Here is a 17,541-nt window from a genome sequence, read left to right as displayed (position 1 = left end):
TCTAAAGCATATGATACACAGTTTCAAGAGGGTATGGCAAGTTATGGTCACTAAAGCTCAAGCTGTCTTTAGCTCTAGAAGAATATATTTGGCTTTTTGCATAAAGAATGTTTTGCACGAAGGGTGCTTTCATTCTTCCTTGTGTAGCATGATATGGATTCATTACATTCTAGAAATGATGTACATAGGTATGTAATGTTTGTATAAAATTCTACACTTGTTTTCAAATGTAGTCTTGTACTGCTTTCATGTGTGTTTTTTTTTCTGATGATTTGATTGTAGAACAGGTTGTTTACTGAAGCAAAGAAAACAATAAAAATATTCTTCTTCATACTCCCCTTTTAATAATTAACAGGGTCTTCTCCAATGTTATGAAGATTTGTGTCAAGAAACACCAATGATTTTTGTAAATCTGATGGCACCAAAAATGAAAAAGGTTGGTATTGCTAAATGCACTTCAGTATACTTTAGAAGATGTTAGAATAACTTAATAATAGTTTATTTTTAAAATATTTAGATGGATCTGCATGTTGTGAACTTAACGAATTTTACTAAAACCTTTAAGACCAAAAATTTGCTCTTTGTGTCCATTATACAGTGCTCAAATAATGTGTGTTACAGTAGAATAATCTTAGTGCCTATGAGATGTAAACCCAGAAGAACAAAGTATACGGACTTTGTGGGTCTATTTATCTACACAAATCTCTCACTTTGTCATGGAAATAAATTATCACTTATTTCAGTTTTAGAGGTTTTCATGGGAAGTTGGGCTTTTCCTTTAGCTGAAATACTAAATGTCATGATCCTTGTCTTTGCTTGGAGAGAATTAGTAGCCTTGTGAATTGGGTCAGTCTCTTCAGTGATGTAGAAAGGTTATATACTACAGTAAAGGTTTAGTTTTATTGGAGATGCAGAATGTCTATCCTACAGGCCATTTTGTTTTGCCAGACACTTGCAAGTGTATGTATGTGGTTGTTCTAAGTAACTCTTCCTTTTTTGATTGTAAATAATAACATCGTAAGGTTGCAGAGTTTGCGTAAGTTTGTGTAACTACCTAGTTGGCATGTGCTGAAGTGAGAGAAACACTTGTCTTTGCTCTTAAGAGTTAAATAATAAAGACAAAGAGACAAAGTGATGATAGGATTCACTTTAGTGATACTACTGTAAACATGATTATATATTAGAGGGAATCATACACCCCTGTATTATAGAGGAAACAACTGGCAAAAGAGAAAGATGAGTATTATATAAAAAACAGAAGATGAAAATGGTTTTTGAAGAAAGGGATAGAAGTCTTCAGTGTATAGGAAGAAGAGAGGGAACCACAAATCCACAGATTCAATGAGCAAATCTGATCTATGTCTATATGGGTTCCATAATTTGACAACAACTCATGTAGAGCCTTAAACTGTTTCTAGATTGGCTATGTTGGTTACCAGTAACAGTACCATCCCAGCATTGTGGACTTAAATATATTCCCCAAAAACATATATATTAAGGTGATAGTAATGGCCATATTTGCAAATAGATCTGTTCTTATTTGAGCTGAATTCATTGTTTTAGCTGTGATACAGACATAGCAAACAGAAGTGTTTAGGATGAAGAGAGTCGGTGAAGTCCAGGCAGTGACTTGGTAAATGTCGAGATGAAAGAGCAGATATGATAGGTGGCTATTTAAAATTAAATATGAGTGGAATCAGTTCAAAGTTTCTCAGAAATTAAGCAAAATTAAATTTCTGTCACTTCAAGGATGATGGGGGTGGCAAAATTTAAAATTGTGGTGGCTGTATACGGGGAAATCAGTGAGAAGTTTTGGGGTGCTAGGCAAAAATTTCAGGGGAGCTCTATAGGAGGGTCTGGAAAGGTTTATTTTCATAGCCTGGTGGTAGCATAAGACTTCCTTTTCCTCAGAGTCACATCACCTTTGAAGGTACACCTTTGAAGGAAGTACCTTGTTGTAAGTCATACAATAACAGGGACATAAACTGATTTCAGCTACACGCTGAGCATCTTGATGACAAATCCAGAAGAAACAGACCATAGAGAACCAAGAATTCAGTAAAGGAAACAGTAGGGAAGAGAGGATTTTTAAAAATAGTATAGAGGCTATAACAAAATTTGGAGAGGATCAGTGTCACAAAAAGTGATGAATGAAAAATGTCATTAGATAGATACATGAAGTTGAAAGGCAAGTAATTATGCTGTTGAGAGTGGTCAAGATATATATTAAAGGACAAATTGTAAGATCAATTCTGGGCTTGATTTTAATTTTATGAAGTAGTGGAAACCACTATAAGACACTATCCAGGAGAACAGGAAGGGGAAGATCTTTGCTGAGCATGTCCATTTGACAGTTGTAGACAGAGGCTGTAGTAGGCAGTATCCTCCACTTCCCCAATATTACATAGCTTTCTTTGATGTTTTCCTTGAAAACTTGTAACCTTTCTTGCAAAACTTAGACACAACTCTTTCTTCAGTGACATTAGTGATTCTAATAACAATGGTATTTGTTTTAAATTGGCTTTGGTGGTTTTTTTTTTGTTTTTTTTTTTAATCTATGACATTATATTTTTGTGCTTAGATGGAAGCTGTGTTGAGGCAAGGACTTACCATGTTGACTTGGTCATCTGTGACACTGGAAAGTTTCTTTCAAGAAGCTGATCAAGTTCTGTATATGTATAAACAGTTCTTGAAAAAGGTATACACTTGATCACTCTATAAATGAAATGACAGTTCAGAGAAATTATTTCCAGTACACTGCTCTTCATACTGGAAATTTGTATGTAGTTTTGTACCACTTGAAATACACAGAAATTTTGTTTGCTTTTTAAAGTATATTCTTTTTTTTTGAAGAATGATATACTCAATGATTCTCTCCCATTATTACCCTGAAATGTTTGATCTTTGCTTCTGTTCTTGCAGTATGATATATCTCCACTTGTTGTCTTCAGATTCTGTGACTACAGCTCTGATTTTCAGAGTCAGCCTATGCTTCTCTTTGAGTGCTTGTCCACAAGTGCAGCTGCACACAAGATACCTCCATTTAAACACTGTGCAGTGGAGAATTTTTTAGTACTAACTGTATTCACAGCAGGCATGCCCATAAACCAGTGAAGGGGAGCATTCCCTCACAGTTCTCTGCATGCTGACTGAATCTGTGCTTTTTTCCTTTCTTAGTGTTTGCCACATAATTTCTGAATTCTTTTGACTCCATTAATGTGCTTTAGGACCTGTATTGGTTCCTTTTCTTCTCAAGACTTTACCTTGATAGTCAGATCATCCTTCTGGCTTGGTGGTTGAACTGTATGACTATGATCTCTCCTGCAAATAACATAAATTGTTTCTCTTGTGGTAGGAGATTGTTAGTCACTGGTAGGTATATCCACTTCTTTTTCTGTATGGCAGAAAAACATAATTATGATCAAGTGCTCTGCCACTGAAACCCAAAGCTGAAAAACGGAGTGGCTATGTAAGAAATTAACAGTTCTCTGAGCCTGACTATAATAACAATGTCTTTTGTAGATACACTGTTTTCCTTAAGTATATAGGTTGTGTACATTTCTGTCTTTCTTACCCCTCCTGTATTCATACAAAAAGATAAACTTGGTTAGACCCTTGATTACTGTGAATAGGATATTGTAAACAAATAGGGAAAAAGTGATGTAAAACAGAAGCATGTGACATGTATTGTGACAAACAAGATGGGATATCACAGGTCCAGAATATCTCAGGTAAATAATTAAAAATTGGACAGAAGTCAGTTTTATTTGGATTCTGACAAAACAAAGCCACTTAACTGTAGTTGACTGAATGCTAATAATGCTGTAATTTAGAATCAAAAACCCAGTAAAAAGCTATGTTGAGTATAAGAAGGAGAAGGACTGAAGACTAACCCATCAAGCAAGTTACAGCAGGCCCCCCTTTTTCTTGTAACTAGACTTGTGGCCAATAAGATCATGAACAAGAATCTAATAATCTTACATTAACATAGCTTGTTTTGTTATTCTGTTTTAGTTAGTCTAGCAGCAGTGCATCCTGCATAACTGGAATGATCTGGGGTCTGACTTACGATTACTGCCTGTCTGCCGAAAACTGCTGTTACAACAGCAGGGATTCTTCAGGAGCATGGATAATATCATGGAGCAAGGGTTCTCTTCTGTTCCATCAATTCCTAAACTTTCAGGACAGAAGAAAAACAAGTTTAAAGAAGCTTAGTCTTGGGACCACTTTCTGATGAAGTTCTTGGGGAATAGGAGAGAATTATTTCCATTGTCACTCATTCATCTAATCTCCAAGGCTGATCAGCTGAAAGAGCTGTCAAGAGGAGGTCATTCAAAAATTAGATCATTGGTGTTATGGTGCAGTAGTAGTCTTGTCTCAGAGTGTCTGTGAATTCATTTTACTTATACAATGAATTTAAAAATATGGTGCTGATAACCAGAAATCTGTGAAGAAGTAGGTAGGAACACCAAATTGCTCTAGATTTCACTTTCTCAAGGATTCATATGTCTCAGTTCCCAACATGGAACCTGCAGATACTTGAGAATTACAAGATTTTCTTTTTGAAGGACTGCCTGAAATGAAATTGTGCACACTGCTAATCTGCTTAGAATTGTGTTATTGCACTGTGCAGGACTTAAATACATACAATTTTAGCAATCAAGTTCTTGTTTTCTGTGGCAATAGTAACAGTATAATATCTAGACTTACATCTATTCTTTCATTGTTCATATCCAGATTGTCTGCAATAGGACACGTTAACAAAGGCTAAATTTTTTGTAGGGTCCTTGTCTCTCTAAATTCCCTCTATAGATAATAGAGAAAGAGGATAATTCACAGTAAAAGCAGACTATATTTAGCCATTGTAAATATCTCCAAAGTTACCGTAACTCACGGGGCATTCCTGTGCTTTCTTTTTCTCTGCTTTCATGTTGAGGTCTTTTGTGTTGGTTCTTTTACTCCAGGGTTGTTTTTTTTTGTTATGATTCCCTTTCTTAGAGGATTTTCTACTATGTAAGGTTCTTGCATTCTCACTGGGTAAAGAGATAGAATTTTTATTTTTCTGCAAAACATTGTATACCTGTTAGAACTCTCTAAAATAGAATACACTATTTTTGAAGGATAATTGTATGGTATTAATACAATTTTCTCTTTTTAGGTTAATGATTTAAGTGAGGTGCGGATTGATTTGATATTAAAAGAAATATCAAATACTCTTTTAATTGTCTTACCAGTAGATGATCCTATCAAAGTAGAGAGTATGTTGACCTGCAATGAGGTGTGTACCACTTTACATCTTTGAACTTGAATTATTGAGCATAGTAGAAACAATGTCTTATTAAATGAATATAATACTAAAAAAGAATTCTTCTCAATGTAGAAATATAGAACTTTTTTTAAATTAAAATATTTTGGTTAAAACATGTTATATGAAGATAAATCGGTTCTTAAGTATTTGAGATATTTAAGCTGCAGTGTTGCATAGATAATTTTTATTTGTTTGCTTCACAATTAGATGAGGGGTTTTTTGTATGAAGATACTTGGACATGTGCAGCCTTTTTTTTTTTTTCCTATTTTTTTCTAAACTGTGTTTTTAAAGGACAAGACAAAAAATACTTTCCAACAAGTATATCTGAGAATTTGGAAGTTTTCTTGATTCCAAATGGGGCTAAAAATGTATTTAGTTAATAAGTTAGTGCAAGTAAATAAAATTGTTAATCACAGTTGAAAGAGGATTTGGGTGATTTCAGATTCAGACTGTGACCTCCCTTCAATATGCAGAATTTTCTTCTGGCCCTTAAAAATACCATTGCATCTCAAAAATGGAAATAAAAAAAAAACCAAACACATTAAAAATGTAGTGATAATATAACAGAAGATTTTTATAATTTTGAATAAAGATTTTTAGTTTGGTTTCTCAGTTTTCTTTTAAAAATATTGCTGTTTCATTGAAATAGTCTCATTCTGAAGAATACAATATTCAGGGAAATGTTTTGGCTCTCCATGAAGAGGAACTGTAATAAGATAATCAGTGATACTAAGATAACTCATTGATGTTTTTGTTTAACAGACTTATACTAAAGAATGTGCTGAGTTATTGAACCACAAAAGCATGCACATTGAAGATGCTGTTCAAGAACTGATATCTGTATTTGAAAAGAATTACGAAATTAAAGATTCTAAGAAAACCTCAGAAAAACATGTATTACCAGGTAGATAATATTGATTATTTAAATAAAATTTATGTCTTTAGTGCTGTAGATCTAGCTAGTATGTATCAAAATTGAGTTGTTTTAGCTAATTTTCTTCAGACTTCTCCCTCCCACTACAATTTCATGTGTCACAGTTCTGCCTTCATTTACTGTTGTTAAACTAAACCACTAGCCTATGAAATACAGAGGTAATTCAGTATTGGTGGAGTTCCTAGGATTAAACTCTGTCCTTCTGTTTAGATTACCAAGGTATTTGCTCTAGAGGACTAACATTATGGTTCCATTTCTCTTAGTCACTCATAACTTTTTTCTTTTTTTTCCTCTCCATAAGTGAAATGCAGCGTTCCTCTCTTCTCAGCTATGTTAAGTATTTGGTACTGTCCCTATGACTTTTCTGCCACAGTAGAATTGTATCTCAAACACCTGTGCTTTAGTGGCTGGTCAGTTTAAATTAGTACAGTCAATTGACTGTCAACTGCTAGCATACAAGGCTCACAGCTGATCAATATGGCTGCTTCCCACTGCCCTGGGGTGTGTTACAAATATTTTAGGAGGTCCTGTACCATTATAGGAGAAAGAGTTTATAGTTGGAGAAAAATATTATGTTTTAAAGAAAAACGTATTTTGAAGCTTAATCAGTAGTGGAGCTCATTTATTTACACAGGATTTTTTCGCTCTGGGTTCAGTTTCCTCCAGGTATAGATAGAAGCATAGTCAGGGTCAATACTCCAGGTAGTTCAATACGATGCAACCAGAAAAACCTGATGAAAAGGTAATTGTCTGTATTTTGTTAAATTGCTTATATTGTGTGGGTTTTTTTATTTTTTTTGGCCATTTCCAGCTGATATATCCATGTATGCCTACTTGTCTTTAACAACACATTTGTAGTGCATGGAGTTTGTTAGGCTGAGGTTTAGAGGCTGGGCTCTTAACCAGATTCCTGGGGTGAAAAAAATGGTGTGAAATAAAACCAATTAGCTGATCCAGGTACTACTAAAATAAAAAGCAGTATCGTTTCACCTGTAAAGAGGTGTGACAGCATGGTTCAAAGCAGAACACACGTTCAGTTAATAAAAAATACATTTGTTTTTTTTTTTTTAATTTGCAGTAAAAGAAAAACATATAGCTTTTGGAAATAATGAAGGGAAGCGAGAAAAGAATACTTCTGCAGCTCTTCGTGGTGATAATAGCAAGGGCAATGATAAAGAAGATGAGTTTAAAAAGGTATTTTGTGATAAAAAGGGATTTTTTTTTAGACTGATCAAATTAGTAAACAGTATCTTGAGTTTTGGTAGCTGGATAGCCATGTTACAGAAAGACACCACATAGAGAGTGTCAGTGTAAAAAGGACGAAATAGCTTCCCTACCAAGTGAGATTAGGATGGATTTTGGCTTTCAAAAGTACATTCCGTGTTATTCCAATTATAACATTTGTTAAACAAATTCTCGGTATGTGAGTAGTAAGTGTAAAAGTTTGGAAAGAATATTTTGCCTAAGCCATAACACAGGCTTTCCTTCTTGGGTGGGCAGAAACATTCATGTTTTCAATCCTTCTCTTCCAACTTCACGAAGAAAGATCACCTTTGTACTTTTTCCTTGAAGAATACAGTCTCTTAACAATCAGCAGAGAAGGGAAGCGGAAGTAGAGAAAAAAGACTTACAAACTTGCAAGCACAAATGCAGTAATGTTGCAAGGCTGCATCCTGTGATCATTACATGTTCCTTTATTTTCATGTTCTTTTTAATCCAGTACAGTCAGATTTTACTGTGGTTGTCTCATATTTGAAAAGGGTACATATGCACCAATATTCTTGGATAATTCATGGTGATGTTGTTTTAATATGGAGAGATGCTTTTCTGAAGGATTATAAGACTTCAGCCAGATCTCAGTATTCTGTCTCTGAATAAGAAAACTGAGTTTCCTCAGATGCTCTGTGTTCTTTTTCATGCAGCTTTTACTTATTTACTTACTTATAAGCTTCTTCCAGCTTCTACCCTTGTGTTTCTCATGTAGCTTACAACATAAATTCCTTCAGACAAGAACTAATATATTTGACTTAAAACCTTTTGAAATAATATCCAGGTTCCTGTTTGAATACAATACTAAAATAATGTACATTTTATTTATTACAGAAAAGTAAAGAGATAGTTGCCTATTTCAGTCACCAGCTGCTAGAGAGCCTCCAGAAAGCCACCCGACTGTCATTGGATAGTCTGAAAAAAAGAATATTTGTTACTAAGTAAGTTGGAAATGAAAGTTTCCTCACTAGCATTACCAGAACAAAGTTATTTCTGTGTTAACATAATAATACAAATATACATTCACACGTGTAATCATACACGCACATGTATCATTAGTCAAATGGTTCCAACCTCTTGGCCCTTTTAGCTTAATCAAAACCTGGAGAGAGTTCCCTTTTTGTTGCAATGATGCTTTGGGCCCACGCTTTTCTTTTACACTTTAGTTCTTTATGTTGTTAGTTATAGTCTATGCACTTCGTTTTGTGCGGAAAACAAAGTTTCTTTCTACTATTGTTTCCCTTCTGCCTGTGCCCTTCCATTTTGATTCCCATATGTTTCCCTTGGTATTGCTTTCAAGATGCTTTTAGTACAATTTATTGTCCAACACAAATGACTAGAACTTAAATGACCATTCTAGGTCATATATGGCATAAATTCATCTCATTTCAGATCATTTCTGCAAGCATGGCAGTGCACTCAGAGTTGTTTCCCATGGGTTAAAGATCATCCATGCACTCTTTATGAATTCTATATGATAATGGCAAGATCCATATGATTTTATCATTTTCCTATATTCAGTATGATTTCTGTAGATTCTTCTCTGCTCAAACAGGCATACCCTTTGAAGACAGAATTGCTTCAGTGTAATATATTGTATATTGAAAAGCCTACTCAGAATTCTATTAAGAGAATTTATTTTAAGCAGGTGCAGTTGATGTTGTTTTGTCATTAATGCAGGTTGAAGCTTGAGTTGCTTTTTTCTTTTTCTGAGGACATCTTACATAGAAAGTGTATTGAAATCCTGATCTCAGTGAAGTCAATATTATTTGAGTGTGTCCTTTATATTTGTCTATGGTATCATATTGTTGAATCCTCCCTTTTTTGGTCACCATGTCATGTCATAGCATTGTACTTTGTTTGTCATTTTTAGTTTTGAGTGGGTTCAGGTCATGTATTTATCATGTTCATTTGTCATCTTTGAAACATTTTTTTTCTGTTCTGTTGAACATTTATCTAAAATGTAATGAGGCAACTTTTACTCTTGATAAGTTGTTGCATAAAATGGTTAGTAAAACCTTCTTATGCTCTATTCAAAGCACTGGCTGAGTTCCATCATTCTTAAATCAATATTAAAATCCAGAATCAGAAAATATTCTGAATAAAAAATTCTGAAAGCAGTGTCTGGATCCAAGGTAACATTTGTCTGAATGATGGAGCTCTGCCTATTATCTTTACCCTTTAAACAAGAAGCTTCTGTAAGTTTTGTCAAGTAGTTCATAACTTAATGTGAACATGTGGAAAAAAAAAAAACCTCTCCATGAGGGTTTGCCCATAAAAAGTAGCTCAAAATTCTATTTCTAAGATAATTTGAGGGGGTTTCATGGTGAAGTATTTATTACATGTTTCAAAATTATTTTCAGCAAAACTGCATTTGGGAGAACACAGTTTTCTGTTCGTCCAAACAAACCTGAAGAGGTTGCTGCTTTTCTAAAAGCGGAAGTACATCTCTCTATTCCCAATGTGGTAAGTTGTGTGTCATGTAGGTAAAGTAAAATACACTGTCTTATAGTTATTTCTGCATTTGCCCAACTGCTGGATGTGGGCGCACTTCTACTGAATCGGCATCCATGCAGTGGACTGAGAGCACTGATGAGATGTGCTCACAGTCCCAGTGTTCCTGGTTTCTGTCTTAGTAGTACTTGCAGAACCTGGCCTTTTATTATTCTTGTGTGTTTCAGCAATTATATTGTAATCTGTTCATCAGTGTTCTTTGCAGAATGATTACTGTTCTCCTTCACATGTAGCAGCTGCATTGCTGGAGTAGATTTTTCATGTTTGTTTTTTATTTTAACTGTTTTGTTCCTTGTGTGATTTAAATCCTGTGTTGAATAAAAATATTGAACATTATCTTTGCTCAGTTTGGCTTTAGTCATCATATTAGGAAGTAAGATGACCAGAGGAGGAACACCGAAGAAATATGAGAAGATTCAAAACCTAGAAAAGAGCTGTGGATTTCTGTGTGCAGAAAACAAAAAGGCAGCTTGATTGCAAAAAACTAATGCATGCATTTGTTTTCCTCTTGTAGAATAAGATGACTCTGTGTCAGCAATATGTATGGTATTTTATTTTATATATGTGAAGGTAACTTTAATATTATCCAATTGTCTTATAAAGATTTAAAGTTTCATATTTTATATTCATGAAGTTATAATCAAAGAAATGTTCTGTTCTAAGGTAATATTCCTTTAACATTGAACCGGTGTTCATATTGACATTCTGTGGTACATTCACATATTGTGTGTGTACATATGATATATAAGGTCTGTTAAAGTGTTGAATTTTTACCTTGTTGATATTTATATAAGCATAAAGCCCCAAGCTCCACCCACTGCAAAGGGCAGTGCATCTATCTTTCTAGTCCTCTGAAATGCTTGGCTGATCCAAGGCAGTAATAAGTAATGCTGGGTAAAATACTACTTTGCTAATGCTAATAGGATTTTGCAAGATTGTTTCTTTTGTGCATGCAACTGCTCAATCTGTGAAATTGATTTATAAAACATCAGAGTCGCTTTTAAGCAGTTTATATCCCAGTTCTGAATACTCCTGTGCATTATTTCATAATTTCAAAGTAATGGCTTGCACATTAAAGCTATAAGATGATGTTCTAAGGACTATATTTTAGGATTAAACATATCATAAGAGTGATCTTTCTTCTGAAGTTTAACAAGAAATGCTGTTTTTTCTATTCTTTCCTGGATCACTTTCAGGTAGGTTCTTTCTCCTGCTCAGTATTTTGAAGAAACTGATGTATGCCTTTATTCCACCTTATCCTACATAGAATTATTTTCAAACAAGGACAGGACAAAGTCACAATTAGGATTACTGTTGCCAATGCAAGTTTGGGATTCAGGACTTTATGGCTGTTTGTGTACTACTAAATAAAACAGGTAGAGGCTATTCTTTGACCTCAAAGTAAGCTGATGTGAAATGGTGTGTATCCACAGTAGTAAAGGCTTTTCTTCCTGAATGAAGGAGTTTGCGTTCAAACTGTGTGTTCTGTCATGTTTTATGTGCCAAACTGTGCCTGAATTTTTTCTGGGAGAGTGCTTTTTTGCATAATCCCAAACTATGCTAAGGGAGCATACTAGCATTTATACGGTGTGGCTGATGGCAGACCAGAGCCTGTGTTTTGACCCTATCATGTTTGCTAGTTGTTCTTGATTCAGATCAAGAATCCTTGTTTTCCTTCCAGTTCTTTTTATCATGTATTCTGGTAGTTTAATATGAGTTCTCTTCCTCTTCTGGCTTGGGTATTAGATTGCTCTCAAGATTATGATACAAAAACCTTGCCAAACATACAAATTGAGATCTTCAGGGCTACTGAATAGAGTTCCATTAATTTACTAAAAACTGTGGTCTTGCAAATGTTTTTGGGGTAATGCTACCTTTGGGGAAAAAAGAAGCATTCAGTGTTTATTCAATTATGACCTTTGAGACTTTGATCCAGGTGATTTTGTTTACCTGAAATTACCCAGGGTATGAATATATGTATAGATAAGCACTTGGAAGGAGAGGTTATATAGCTGTAAATCTTTAAAATGAGCTGTCCATATGTATTTTTATGACCATCCCTCTTACAATTCTCACTCACAGAATTTAGGATCCAGTGGGTAAGAGCAACAGAGAGGAGAATCTTGGCCCACAATTTTTAATGCTTTATGATTCTAGAATGCAGGAAACATAAGGCTTGTAACGTATTCCCACACACTATAAAAATGTTTATAGAATTGCTGGTTAAAACGTTGTAGGAATCGTTAAAAAAAAAAACCAAAAAATCAACTTATACACTTTCTTGTCATTTTACCCAAACTATGACTGTACAAATAGATAGTAGGTCAGTACAGTATGTTTAATTTTTTAGAGACAATTCTGAACCAGACAAACTGTTAAAGTTACATTTTCCAGCTTTTCTTCAGGGGCAAGTTCCACAATTCACTATGAGTGGAGTAAAACTGAGGTCTTAGAAAATGACAACCAGTTGCATTTACTTCAACAATATTTAAACTTTTTTAAATAGGTAATGGTTCCCAGTTTAGATGATATACAGCAAGCCATCAATCGCATGATTCAGCTAGTACTGGAAGTAAGTCGTGGAGTTGCTCAGTGGGGACAGAGACATTTGCAAAAATCTAGTTTAAAAGCAGAATCGGGCACACAGCAAGTATCTTCAGCAGGCTTTGGATCACCAGGAAAAATAGCCAAAAAAGGGGAAAGTAAGTGATTTTGTTTTTTTTTTTTTTACCTACCACAACTTTTTACTTAGATAAAAATGCTATATATAAATATTTGTGAATAAGGTCACTTCTCTTAAAAGAGGCCATCTGTGGATTATCTTGAATTAATTGTTGCATTTATTTTTATTTCATTATCTGTATTTTTCAGAAATAGATTTTAAGGCTTACATATTAACTCTGAGAAATAATAAGGAAAAAAATCATAGAAAAATTGCTAGATTCTGAATCACCTGTTTAATTTGAGGCAAAGTAAGCTTGTTAATTTATCTTTCTACCTACCTACTTACTGTGGAATGTAGCCATAATGATATAGTTGAAACCAAAACCAATGATTCCTTGGAATATTAAGATAAACCAAGAATTAGTTTAATAATTAGATTTCAGTAAAGATTTTAATTGCTTGCTATATTCCTAGGCTGGATTATAAAACATTTCATGTGAATATTCAGAATGTAGGTAGACCTGCATCCATTTGAGTCAGATACTTTTTTCCTTAATGTTATTTCTAAGCATCTCACCGTGTGCTTTGCAAGCATCTACAAAAGCCAAAATATATTTTTACCATCAATTCTCTTAGCTGCTTGGCTGAGCCAGTGATTTGCAATACAGTTGTATCTTTGTTGTGATTCCTTTGGAGAGTCTTTAACATCTTGGAAAGTTTTTCTTTTTCATAGTCCTGGGGTGGGGCTTCATTCTTCTACTGATGTGCTTTGTATGATTTTAACCTCTTTAATGGGCTTCAAGCAGGATGGCAGGAATCTATTCTCATCAGACAGTCATAGCCTTTTCCTCTGCTGTGTCAAAATAAAACATCAACAAGTAACCATTTTCATCACCTTTAAACTACTCATCAGCAACACCTGGGGGCATATGTTAATGTTTGGCCAGTGAGATCTATGGAGCACAATGGGAAGGATGGATCAATCTGAGACTTTTTTTCCAGTGACCAGATCCATGAAAAGGTCTTCAGACTAAAAGAGAACTTGTAGTTGCATTAAATCCACCCCCATGAAACAACGTGTTGAGGGAAGAGTGGATTTTTCTTCTTCATTCTCTTAAATCTGCTTCAAAATGCTCAGGCATTGTTATGACTGAAGGGGCTCGTTAGATCTCAGGGATATCAGTGTCTATATTGACCCTGCTTGTCACAGCAATTCATCAAAGATGAGGGAAGGACATGATAAATTGCATTTTATTTTCCTTCTGTTTGAGCTTACTTGTAGTTCTTAAAGGAGACAGGGCTCCTGTTTCAACATAAACAGTGTAACTGCAGCAGCAGCTACCAGTGTCTAAACTGCCTTTGAAAGTCTATTTGGAGGCAAGAGCTTTAGAAAAATCTCATCTTTTTTTTTTTTTCTTTTTTCTTTTACATTCAGTTCTAACCTCTTTCAGACAACACTCAAAAGACTTTGATAATAGCAATTTGTAAAACAAGTGCAGCTCCAAAATATGACAAACTTTATTTGTGCACTCATTAATATGTGACTTGGCAAAGTTTAGCATCTTTATTGAAACCACTAAATAAAATAACAAGTTATTTGTTTGAAGGATGTTAGAAACTTACGTTGTTTTAAGGAGTTTATACAATTAAAAACCTTTAATTATATTAATTTAAACAAAAAATAAAGTAACAGAATGTTTATGAGGCCTCGTCATATTCCAGGTACAATTAAATTACAGTGGAAAAATGAAATTCATGAATGAAGAAGACTATTTTCTTTCCATTTGGAAATGTTCACTCTAGATTGAATTTGCTCTAGCTGTATAGAGCCTGGCTTGAACCTAGCACTTGATACATTCATATTAAGAACTCAGACATTTGAAGAAAGATATTCAGCCTTACTGAACAGCATCATTGCTTAACTTGGCACGCATAGGTTTAAAAGAGAACTCTAACCAGACTTTTAATGATTCATTCATTTACATATAATTTTATTTTACAGAAGGAGTTGAAGATGTTGTGCTTGTCAGAAAGCTAAGAAATTTTTACTCAGGTGTTGCAGAACATGAAGATATTTCTAAATTAGTTGTGCTCCTCTCTTCTTCTGTGAATTCTATAAGAGAAGTAACTAGTGAAGTTCTGCAGGACTTTCAGAAATACAAGGTGCTGTGGACAGAAGATAGAGATGCCAAAATTCAGGTGAGTGTAATGATGATCACCTACAGGACCGCTCTTCATTAATCTTTTCTTTTGAAATCAGAAAACAGCAAGGGAAAAAAATCAATGAAAATGATGTAGAAAACACATTAACAGCTGAAATTCTTATTTTGTCTTTCAGTAGTAATAGTAGTATATTTCCTAAGCAGAAGTAATAGCATGCTACCTAATTTTTCTGTTGAGGTTTGGCTTTTCTTGCTTCTGTGCCATTCTAGATACTGATAAATGGGTCCTAATTTGTTAATTGCTTTTGTTTTTGTTTGTGGAACTCTGGTTTTTAGGCCACAAGAAACTACCCCAGTCTGATATGATATATACCACAACCCATAGAAATTCCCACAGCATCAGTGCTAATTAATTGTGGACTTTTCTCTATGGAGTGTTTATTTTGAGTTTAATACATATTTTATTCACCATGCTTCCTGTAGTTGTTTTAGGAGGTGAATTCTGCATTATTCTATTCCAAGACGACTCCTTTCTTCAATTCTTGGTTGTTTAAACTGTAAGCTGAATCCTCAAGTGTGGTAGAAAAATTTAGCATCTGCTGCAGCAAGAAAAAGTTAATTTCCAGGAACTGGAGGTCTCTGGGACTTCTGCTTCAGAATATTTACACTGCCCTTATACAATAGAGTTTTAATTTAGAGTTTGAATTTAGATGTTCAGTAGAAGAAAGTTGGCTTCTATATCTACTTTATTTAACCTTGTCTTAATTGAGTTTTCCTAATCTTATCTTTTCTATTTAAGAGACCCCATTATATCACATCACCTTGTTTTACTAGAGGAGCACTGGTATCTTTTGAGTGTCACAGTGCAAGTTATACAGTTCATGTGGGCTAAAACCTCCCATTCTATATGCCGAGCTGAGAATTTACTACTAGCCTAATTAAATTTTAAGTCTAATCTAATAAATATTATTAATTTGACCTAGTAACTGCTGAAGAAGGGAATACTGCTACAAAGAAAGCCTCAGTAACAATGCAGTTAAGTTTTATACACACATGCCCTAGTTTCGACATTCTTTCTTTAGCACTATACTAACCCTTCTGCCTGTCTGGGTACTCTCAGACTAAAGAATAGAAGTGGGAAACAGTTTTCAGCATTTATTACTTGACCATGCAATGTAAGCATATTGAATACAGCTCTTGTGTATCATTCCTGAAATGCAGCTTTTCAGAATCACAGAATTTTTCTAAACTTGAGTTCTGCTTATGGAACTACTTAGAAAATGTGTTTTATTGTGATTGTTTCACTCATAGTTTGGCTAATGGTATAGTCTTTCTGTAAGTGCAGGCATGTATTTTTTGTTTGCTGTTGCATCACATTTTCACAAAACCAGTAGTCACTTAATATGTTTTGGATATCTGTTTCTCTGTTAAATTTGATTGGAATATCCCATCAAGCTTGAGACTTACTGACAGAGAAGTTGATAAACCTGAATACTTTATCACAAGCATTTTACTATGTTAGCAAGGCTACAGAAGGCTAAACCCAGGTATAATATTGGTATATGTTTTCAGAAATTCCTGAATAACTGTTGCCACTTGTTTTACCAAAAATATGAAAAAGGATGTTTGTTGATTGACATTTTAAACTACACACAGGAATTTTTGGCTAGCAGTCCTTCTCTGACTGAAATTAAAGAAGAAATACTTCACTATGCTATGTTTGAGCAAGAGATGGAAGATTTAAAACCCATTATTATTCTTGGTCCAATTGAATTGCATACAGGTATGACGTTTTCTTCTCTTTACATGTAGAGTGAGATAATGAATATAATAGTCATGTTATTTGGTTTATTGTCTGTAATAAATGATTAAAATATGAATAGAAATTGCTGAAGAGCTCTCCTGGACTGATCAGCCAGCGCTTACTCAGACCCTTCTAAGAAATCTGACTTGAAAAAACTCTCCATTCCCCTTGCTTTCTCCTCTTTGGAGTGCAGAAATTAAATTCTGTCATGGCAGTTGAAGTTATCATGGAGGCTTACTAGAGTTAATGAATGTGTATTAACACTGACTTGGTCATCCCTGGCACTCATCTCTGGCACCAGGTCAGCCAGTGATTATAAAGAGCATTGAAAGCATAAATCATCTTCTTTGGTATGGGTGCAACTCTAGCGCATAGCTGCCTTAGCTTCTTTTTCACTATCAGGGTTTGTTTCAGCAGGAGATATGGCTGCTTAGCCATTCCCATGTTTAGCATCCACAGCTCTCAGAATATCACGTCTTTTCCTGTCCACCTCTCGTGTCTTAAAGATAGAGAAGCTGGCATCAAGGCCTGCCGTTGGAATGTGTTCCCCTACACAGCATGTTTTCCCTTAGTTCTGTATAGCACTGTGCCTCAGTACCTGGCCGTCTGTGGCCCTGACAACTTGGTACTCATTGGTCATGTTACTCTGAAGAACAGCCATTTTTCCAGTGTGGAAAAATATATTCTATCAAGACAAGAGCTTGTTGAAGAATTAAGTCATTTGTGCTATGACAAAGAAGCAAGGATTTCACAGAATCACAGAATTTTCAGAGTTGGAAGGGACCTCTAGAGATCATCTAGTCCAACTCCCCTGCCAAAGCAGGATTGCCTAGAGCACATTACTCAGGAATGCATCCAGGCAGGTCTTGAAAATCTCCAGAGAAG

At 34.8% G+C, this 17,541-nt stretch overlaps 1 protein-coding gene across 1 annotated transcript in view; it reads left to right on the top strand.

The window, feature by feature from the left end:
* The window catches only part of DNAH8 (dynein axonemal heavy chain 8), a gene marked incomplete at its 3' end in the record, with an annotated part of 150,799 nt that overhangs the window by 24,955 nt on the left and 108,303 nt on the right, over positions 1–17,541 (top strand). The window contains exons 18-27 of the mRNA XM_082480246.1: positions 356–436; positions 2,582–2,698; positions 5,159–5,278; positions 6,072–6,213; positions 7,322–7,437; positions 8,347–8,453; positions 9,876–9,978; positions 12,533–12,728; positions 14,693–14,889; positions 16,509–16,635. Coding sequence (XP_082336372.1) covers positions 356–436; positions 2,582–2,698; positions 5,159–5,278; positions 6,072–6,213; positions 7,322–7,437; positions 8,347–8,453; positions 9,876–9,978; positions 12,533–12,728; positions 14,693–14,889; positions 16,509–16,635 — 1,306 coding nt within the window. The remainder of the gene's footprint in view (positions 1–355; positions 437–2,581; positions 2,699–5,158; positions 5,279–6,071; positions 6,214–7,321; positions 7,438–8,346; positions 8,454–9,875; positions 9,979–12,532; positions 12,729–14,692; positions 14,890–16,508; positions 16,636–17,541) is intronic.

This window comes from Vanellus vanellus (genome assembly GCF_965231255.1).
Source record: "Vanellus vanellus genome assembly, chromosome: 3".
Classification (NCBI taxonomy): Eukaryota; Metazoa; Chordata; class Aves; order Charadriiformes; family Charadriidae; genus Vanellus; species Vanellus vanellus.
Note: the sequence above shows the minus strand (reverse complement) of the source record. Positions and strands in the feature narration are given on the sequence as shown.